The sequence below is a fragment of the Centruroides sculpturatus genome, unplaced genomic scaffold, assembly GCF_000671375.1.
Source record: "Centruroides sculpturatus isolate CEXI.00-Female unplaced genomic scaffold, Cexi_2.0 scaffold24, whole genome shotgun sequence".
In the NCBI taxonomy this organism is placed as follows: Eukaryota; Metazoa; Arthropoda; class Arachnida; order Scorpiones; family Buthidae; genus Centruroides; species Centruroides sculpturatus.
The window spans coordinates 502,764-512,690 of record NW_019384375.1 but is presented as its reverse complement, the minus strand read 5'-3'; the positions used below and the strand labels follow the sequence as shown (position 1 = coordinate 512,690).

The 9,927-nt window shown below is 25.5% G+C and overlaps 1 protein-coding gene across 1 annotated transcript in view; it reads left to right on the top strand.

Annotated features, from left to right (window-relative positions):
- The first annotated feature begins 1,397 nt into the window (after positions 1-1,397).
- The window catches only part of LOC111616681 (Down syndrome cell adhesion molecule homolog), a 191,291-nt gene continuing 182,761 nt past the window's right edge, over positions 1,398-9,927 (top strand). The window contains exons 1-2 of the mRNA XM_023358064.1: positions 1,398-1,750; positions 1,915-2,217. Coding sequence (XP_023213832.1) covers positions 1,681-1,750; positions 1,915-2,217 — 373 coding nt within the window. The 5' untranslated portion in view covers positions 1,398-1,680. The remainder of the gene's footprint in view (positions 1,751-1,914; positions 2,218-9,927) is intronic.

Sequence of the window (9,927 nt, the reverse complement as noted above, 5' to 3'; positions counted from 1 at the left end):
ACACATATTGATAGATCACTTCACATAATTATTCTTTGCTGAATAAACTATTGAAAGAAGAAAGGATTCGGCAATAAACCCCTTCACCAAACCAATCGTTTATTTTCTCTTTTGTTGTGTCGAGTACAATATTTTTATTGGGCACAGTACAGTACGATAGAAAAAAACCATTCTAATTACTGTTCCTGTAACTCACACAGCTAGTTCTACAAACAAGAAATAAGAGCGAATATCCATTGTACTGAAGAAAATCTCCCGAGGTGTGTGTACCAACTTGTCCAGGACAAGAGGTTACGTATTTAGAGAAGAGATAACAACGTTACATTTTTATCCAAGTGGGATAAAGTCAACAACGTCCCTTACATGCAAAAAGAAGTAATGCAGACACTAGGGGATACAAGAGTTAGCATAGCAAATACCTCATCTGGTTTTCCTGTGGGTAGTTAGTTGAATATAGTTGCATATGAAATCTAGTTTGTAAGCACACCTGCGATAAGATATCAAGTACGACGGGACAACTGAGGAATAAGCAGAAGATAGACACGGCGCTTTGATTTCCATTAAAGCTTTTAATGGAACCATTATAGAAGCAACATCTAATGGGTACTCCTGCAAATAAATGCGTTACATCATAGCGCTAGTACATTAAAGCAGAGTCATTGATCGCATGGTTGCTAGATAATGGATTTCTCTGCAATGCCGACAACTATTTAAGAGAACTGCAATGCAAGAGAAAATTTTTACTGTTTAACTTCTTTTCAGATATGCATAACAATAACATTATTTTTGAAACATCAAGAATCTTTCATCCAAAATACTTCTCAGTAGTCCACGGAAACTGCGAGGAAACACAACTTATCATGCGCAGCTACAATCACTTAACCGATTTTTACCTGTTCAGCTGAATGCTTTTAACGATCGACTATCATTTGCACGATGCAAATAATGAACAATTTCTTTTTAAACATCTGTGCGATATTTATCAATTTTTATTATAAAAAATTAATTTATTTTTATTAAAAAAATAATAAACATAATTTCATTACTAACAAATTTACTCATAAATAATTTTTATTTTCAATTTTAGAAGTGTCATTTCTTTATCTGAAAAACATATTTAAAAATATATTTAAAAATAAATAAATGCGTCATTAAAATAACTTATGTTTATTTATTTTTTTCTTTTGTTTTTTTTATATACCAAATTTTTCTTATAACTATTTTTAACCAGATCGAACGTACTTTAATATAATTCAAAGAAAAGATATTTGTCTCTATACCGCTTACTCTTCTTTATTCATTTTATTGTTTGGTTTTTTTCCTCCTATAAATTTAATAGATTCTTATAAGGTTAAATCAAACATTTATAAATTTTAGTATATCTAAATCCAGATAGTAAATATATTTACTTTAAATGCAATGGATACTTATATAAGATAAACAAATGAGACCGTTGTAGATTACTATAATAATGGGAAAGATGCAGTCTCAAAGGAATAGATTGGTACTCATTGTGATGCAAAATTTAAAGTGAAAGAAGCTGAGGGTTGGTCACGAACAGCGAGAAATATAGAGGTGTTCTGATTGGCTCATTCCGGAGAACTCTCGCTACGCTGGGGGAGACATGCGAGTTGAGACAGTGTTGTCAGTGAAGAGAGGACGAGCGAATGCTTTGTGGATATGTGTGTCAGATACTGTGGATATAAGTTTCTACTCTGGATTTTCTTACCATATATCAAAGCCACGTCAGGTAAATAATATTTTTCGTTTATATTTATTTGTAATTTATAAATAATAATTTTTTTATAAATATAATTTAAAAATTAATTAAAAATTTTAAACAAAAATTAATTTTTTATATATGTATCACGTTTTTAAAATATTTAAAATTTTTTTTATTTATTTTGATTATAGATTTGACTATTCCCCAATTTACTACAGAACCTCCAAATATTGTGCATTTTTATAATACTACAGGAACAGTTGTCCCCTGTTCTGGTAAAGGGGTACCTCAACCTTTAGTACATTGGACTAAACAAGATGGTAGTATCGTCCAGGATGTAACTGGTCTCCGACACGTGAGACCTGATGGCACACTTGTTTTCCCGCCATTTCGAAGTGAGAGTTATCGTCAGGATGTTCATGCAAGTATGTACAGGTGCATCATATCAAACACATTGGGGTCTGTGGCTAGTAGAGATGTTACCGTTAGAGCAGGTAAGCATCTAATCATTTTATAATTATATTTTACTTTAGCGGTAATTAAAAAATAGTAAACGTTACGTTGTTTAAAGAATTTTTTATATAAAACGGGGGGAAAGTAAATGAAAACTTCACAAACTCTTAGGAAACTAATATTTCTTTTTGTTCTAAGTTTATTAAAGAAGAGAATTTTCCTTTAGGATATGCATGTGATTCACAAGAACATCTCTTGAAACAAGATACAGCAGTTTGGTCTTTACAGAAAATTGATATTTCATGTATAGACGAAAATTTTTTCCCTAAATTTGCTATTGGGAATCTTCATAAAATTTCAAAGTTTAAATTTTTTTAACGTTCATTCTATTTAAATGACAAGGTTTTATTTTAAAGAAATAATAAGCTGTATAACAGTATCATATAATTAAACTGAGGCAATATATTTATTGTTTTTGTTAAAAAATAAAAATATATATTTATTTTTATAAGTTTTTGTTGATTTATAATATATNTATATATATATATATTGAATAAAAGATTAAAATTCTATTTATGTTATATGTATGTATTTACATAGCAAGTAGATAAAGTTATCTCAGTGAGAAAATGCTTGTATTATAATGGTACAATTTGTATCACAATTTTAAACATCTTATATTGCTTTACATTAAATCAGAAGTAACATCAAAGTCTACATCTGCTTAATTAAAGACTGGTAAAAGCACTTTTAGTAAAATTACTTCTCAGAACGAGCTGGATATTATTAAAGTTAATTATCTTAAAAATTCCAAGTTACTGAGAGTAATATTATTAGATTATAAATATCTGTAATTTCGTAATAAATTTAAAATTTTTATTATATAAATTATAATTTTCTTATATTTAATAAAGCCTATTTGAATTATTCTCTTTAGGAATTCCTTTGTTTTAATATTGAAATTCACAGATTAGTTAGCAAACGTAATGATGAAATTTTAAACTTTAATATAAAAGAACTTTTAAATATAATTATTGGAAAATCTAGCTTGGATATTTTGAAAATTTTTTAAAGTTTTTTCTATTTTATTTTATGCAATTATGTAAAACGTATCAGTTTTCTCCTTAAGGACAGAGTTTAATAACGCCATTAGAAATATATATCTGAAGATCTTTAAAAAGTTTTTTATATATATTTTTATAAGAAAACTTTATAAAGTGACCGTAAAACCGAACATGAATATCTTAGAACTCATCTTAAATGATCTCTATCTCAGCTAAGCGTTTCTGTACTTGAATGATTTCTCATTATTGTTAGTAGACCTATCACCCTTGTCAAGATGACAAAGATTTACTGACGACACAAAAAGCCATTCCTTGTCCAATGAAACTAGGAGCATAGATATTCATTATTACTCCTCACGTACGTCACTTTTTTGTTAAAGAAGTTATATTGGCTCAACACCGTTTATCCTTTGATGCTCAACAGTCATTTCCTAACTTATATAGGTTTTACCTTGTTTCCTATTTACGATCAATTTTATAGTCGCTTTCTCTCATTTTACTTTCTTTCTAATTCTTTTCATGTCTTTGTTCTTGCTTTACTTTTATAATATTAGGAACCATTTAAAAGCATGAATTAATTATTAATGATTTTAAAGTCTATTACAGAGCTGAAATCTTCTATTATACTTAGAAGCATAGTACAAGAAATTTTTTGTTTTTTTTTTAAAGATGCAACATTTTAGAAGTCTCTTGAAGCAGAAGTATGGCCGTTTCTAGATAAATAACGAGAAAAACAAAATAAGAAAAAGTTAAACTTCAAATTCTGTTTTTTAAGATGTAAAATAATAGGTTCAAGTTTATTTATTGAGATAAAGAATGTAGATATACTTTCTACTCTGGGGATATAACCTGTTGCCATTGGCAGTAAATCGTTTCGTTTAAACCTGTGATCTTCTTATAGAAAATCTTTTCAGAAAACGTGAAGACCATTTTTCTAGGAAAGTAGAATAAAAATATAGAAAACGTCAGAAAACAATTCATCCTTTATAATCTATTAATTATATCCAACAAGTAAACTACTCTTTGTATGCTAATGAAGATAGACTAGTCTCAAATGATAAATTAATCCTTTCATTTTTATAATAATATTAATTTAGTTAATTTTACATAGATTTATACATGAATAACTAATAATACGTGAGCATGTATATGACCTACATTATTCAAATTAATTATTACATTTACTATACAACGTTCTCTTTAATTATTAACTTAATTTCTTAAACAAATATTTTTCCTAAAATTTAATTCTACGAAAATTTTATTTGCGAAAACAAAGTTTTAATTTTTGCATTCCAATAAGAAAAAATATGCAAGAAAATATTTTAAAGAAGATGGTTCCGCTTTCTTATTTCTTACATTACTCTGTTTGTAAGATGATTGTAAAAGTGAAAGTAAATGGCCCACTAATTTCGTCGTGCTAAGCCACGTGTACACCGATCTTTTCAGAGAAGCGAAAGTTCGTAGTAATTATAGTGTATGAAGGACATAGTGCGGCAGCTTTCCTCCCGTAAAAGGGTTTGCAGTAGAGCTCTAGATATGAGAAAGTGGGATGACACAAGCTTGGAATTTCCAAGTCTATCTCCATGGAAATGCATTCCTAGAAGAACCGCATTTAATTTCGTTATCGGTTCGCATTCATTCTATACTTCACCAGCTGCCATTCTGAAGAGAATTATATTTCTCTTTACGGATGAACTGTACAATAATAGGCGAAGTTTCCTCACCAGGTATTACAGATGGTTGTTTTTGAAAGAGGAAAAGAAATCTTTAAAATCAAGTGAATGCGCCAAATTATCATACGCAAGTTAAAGCTTTTAAAACGGAATAAAATAGGAATTGAAGTTTGTAAAAAATAGCCATTTCTTCATTTCTAATCCAGGAAAGAAAACAACATTGTTTTGGCGTTATTTTTTTATACATGAAATATGGATAGCCACATAATATTATGCAGAAAAAATAGCCTGTTATACGTAAAAAATAATTTTGTTTATTGTTTTGATATTTAACTATATTTTTATATAAAGTCGTTTATATTTTGTACGTTTATTTATACTATACTATAATCTTATAAATATNTGTGTTTCAGTATTTGTTTTAGTACTGATTTGTCTGTAGAAAAGTTTTTCGTTGTTTGCGAATAATTTATTTTGTTGTTTTCGTAATGTACATGTTTTGTATCGTTTGATCTACGTGCTTTAGCTGTGAGTTTTTGTTTTAGTGTATCGATGTATTCTGTAATGTGTGTGTATATATATATATAAACAAATCACATACGCCGCACACTGAATATATATATAGGCCTTACCTTGTCTTATCAATATTTAAAATAAAGATAAAAATTTCATCTCTAAAATCATACAAAGTTTATGTAAAATATTATTTGCAATCTATATTGTCAATTTTTTTTATTTCTGTTTTATTTTTTATTCTTAATAATAAGATGTTTTTGCCATATCTTCACGAATCTGACTTAATATAAATATATGCAAAAAAATATATACATGTATTTAAAATATTCATGTAGGATTTATTATCGTTTCATTTTTACTTGGAGATTAGTTATATAAATTCATTAGTTTGCAACAAATCAGAATTATATAAAGACGATGACAATGTTTATAAAGATTTGTTTTATTACTATTTTATCCATATTTAATGTATACATGTTGATGTTATGTTATGGATTATTATCCCGGTAGAGAACAACGCGAGTTTCATCAGGATGCTGACACCACTTGAGTTGCTCTCTCAGGAACGTTAGTTTTTTTTATCATATGTACTTTGGAATGGCAAAATCGTTACTCCAGTTAAAATGAGGAGACTCGTTCATTTATATAATATGACGAAATATTATTTAACTATACGATCGAACGTACAACATTCGATGCGCAAAATGACACACAACATATTATACGATAGAACGATTTTAAGGTTACAGGTGCTTCTTCATTGAGAATATTTACTTCGTTCTGACGTCCGTTCGCTTTTTGTACAGTTTCATTTTAGTCATACAGATTTTTTTTAGTCACCACACGCAGATCAGTATTTTACTGCTTTCGAGTGCGTATTGTGAAAAAATAAACTTTGGTTTTGATGTCCAAAGACGAAGTATTAGACTTTTTTGGTTTCCTTCTTTGGTCTCGTACGTACTACTTTTGTATGATCCTTTGGTCTCTATATTTAAGATTTATTGATAAATAATTGTCTAAATCCATTGAAATCTGAACCTATTGTAACTAGAACTGTTGATTTTTCATGTCTACGATTAAATTATTTCTTATCGTACGTCTTTTTTTTATTTTGATTTTGAGAGAAAATAATTAATTAATTTATTTATTTATCAAGTTCTTTCTGGATACTCATACTTATCAGCAAAGCCATCAAACAATTATTAGACCCTGAAGATACAGAATAACTTTTGCTATTGTTCCAGCTGATTCCTAAACGTATCACTTCAACAATTCATTCTATAAATAATTTACATTTATATGTTATATAATAATTTATTTATAGGTAATTATATAATATTAAAGCTATTGATAGATGTTTTTCTTTAATTAGAATAAACTAAAAATAAAATTTCAAAAGTTATGAAACGAATTTTTCTGTAAAAAAAATTAAGCTAATTATTGATTATCATTCATGTAAATTTATTAAAATATTAATCAAAATTAATAAATCTTTCACAAATTAAATAATTCTTTATTATATGATTTGTTTATTTTCACGTTTTTACCGAAAACAGTTTTAATTAAAACTAACCAATAATTAAAAAATAAAAACAACTGACTTAAATTTAATTAAAGTTTAATTACTTAACGATAAAAAATTTTTCAAAAAATATAAACTATTCGTACATATCAATATCAATAAACATGTACGCGAAATTTAGTCATGAAAATAAGTCAGTCATTTGAATAACCATTTTAATTAACGTATAATTAACTTTGAGGAATATTTACAAGTTAGCTACTAATAAAACTTATTTTACAAATTGATTGATTCGAGCTATTCGTTAATTTGTCTTTGACATTCATTAATTCTAAGACATTTCTAATGAGAATTCTTGATACAGACAAAAAAAAGCAAAATAAAAAAAAGTAAAAGTTAAGAGTTTTTTAGATAATTATTTATTACAAGATCAAAAGATATATTTTTGAATTAAATAGTATCGATCTGTAATTTAAATTATATATTTATTTTACAAGAGGATCTTATTCAATAGATTGAAAGCGATCCTCTTGAAGATGCATGCTTATTATATTCTATGATATTTATTACTATTTTTTTTAATTTATAAAAGGTAGCTTTCGTGTTTAAAAATTCGAAAATTAACATCATTACATTTACTTCTCTTATACAATATAATGGTTCTAGATTCTCTTCCGCTTCAGCCTCTTATAACAATATTTATTCTGTATTCGCTGTAATTAAAGTTTGTTTTATTTCTAAAAATTTCTATTTTATCTAAACAAATATATAATTATTAATTTATGAAGTATGTTATAAAAAAACTAAGTAAATTGATGAATATTAATGAATATTTTTTGCTACATATCACGTAATTTAATGTAATGTACTTGAAAACACAACTTTACAGTTATAAATCTTTATACTTTTACGTAAATATATATTTAATTATTTTTATTTTTCCCATTATTTAACACTATTATTAAAACCTAAACTTAAAGCGTAATTAAAGTAATTTATTCTTACATTTTTAAGGTAATAATAATTTTTTCATTATCATTATCTTTCTTCTTTACGAAAAAATATATTTTTAAATTTTTTTTTATTTTAACGTTAAAATTTCTTAAATTGAATTTTTAAAATAAATATAAATCTAATTTTATATCTATATATTTTTTATTATTCTACCAAAAACATATTTTTATTTATTTTTAATAATAGTGTAAACTAAACAAATATACTTTTGCATTTCAATAAAAAGATAAACTTTGTTATTTCTTAAAAGCAAATAAAATTTTCAATAAAAAGACGTTATAACATAAACAAAAATATGCCCTAGATTTAAAATAATTTTATATTAATCAATTATTAAAAATCTATAAAGAATATATATACGTGGCTATAAGTATATCAAATTTTATTTTATTTAATTTTTCTTTATAAATAATTAAATATTTGTTTTCCCCTTAAATATTTGTTCCTGAAGCCATTGATAAGAAATAAAACTTTAGACATGGGTAAAAGATTAATGAAATAATTAAATATTAATGCAATAAAATTTGATATCCTAAAATAACTTTCACATGTGATTAAATTTATCAGGTTAATTAGAGAAGTAACTGTATAAGTTAGAACATTTGATAAATGTCTTCTTAAATCACTTCCCATTTTTTGATTTTATAATTAAATATATTAATTAGTAAATTTACTCAAAAGTTGTAAAACTGTTTTTACAATTTCACTTTTCGGAATGCTAATATTTTACGTTTTTATTCAGCTACTCTTGAATTTTCTCATAACATTAATCTATATAGTACTCGAGATACTTTACACTCTGGGTAGAATGAATAGTTTTAGTGCCATTGTAATACGTAAAACTAATTTTCTTTTTGTGTAAGATACTATAGAACGTCTTACAAAAGCTTCAAAATTCTTTAGAAATTCTTTATCTAGACTAAAAATACTTTTAATTAAAATAATTAATAAATCATATTTTACTCAAATTTTTTCTCAAGCTGATAATTTCTGGCATTAGACCTGCGTAATCTAATGAGAAAGCAGGTGTGTTGCTGACAGCATCTTTTAAAACTGAATTTTTACCTTTTATTCATTGTCTACATACTCCACCCACTTTACCTAATCGTATTAAATTTACTAGTAATCCTTCTAAGTTTCATAATTATGAATAATTTAGAACCTTTTAGGCTTTAAAAGCGATAAAATTTTGAAAATATAATTATAAAAATGAGTAATAATAATATATTAAAAAATAATAAAGTTGTTGTAAAATAGAAGATAAGATACGATGAAATTCATCACGGCAAAAAAAACTAAAAAATCAATTTTTTATATTGATTTAAAAATTCAATTGAGATATTAAATTTTTAATTGAAATATTGTATAAAATGATTTTTAACAATATTTACCTTTAAAAAAAATTAAAGATTTTACTTAATATTTTCAGAGAAAAGCAAAAATAAAAAGGGGGAAAAATATAGATAAAACCGAAGAAGAAATATAGAAAAAGAGGAAAGTAAATTACCGTCATAATTTAGCAAAGTTTCAATACAAAATGAAAAGAAAAAAAAAATCAATTTTGAACATTAAATAAAATGGATTTCTAGAAAGTAAAGGAATTACGAAAAAGTGTTAATTAATAAAATCTAAAGATATTTGGTCATTATTGTATAGAAAATAAATTTTGGTAAACCATTATCTAAAATAAAAAGACAGAAAAATCTTTGAAAAATAAAGAAAAAAATGCATTATTTCAAAATAACATTTAGAAAAGCTGCCACCTAATGTTACTGCCGAACAGTTCATGTGAAACTATTTTTAAAAAGAATAACGTAATATAAGATTTCGTGGAATTCTAAGATTTTTCTTAAACTCTGCTTTTATCTTTATTAGTATAACTTTATCTTTATTAAAATTTTTATATGTAAAAATTTAATTAAGAAAAATGTTCACAATAATTAAACTTATATATATATA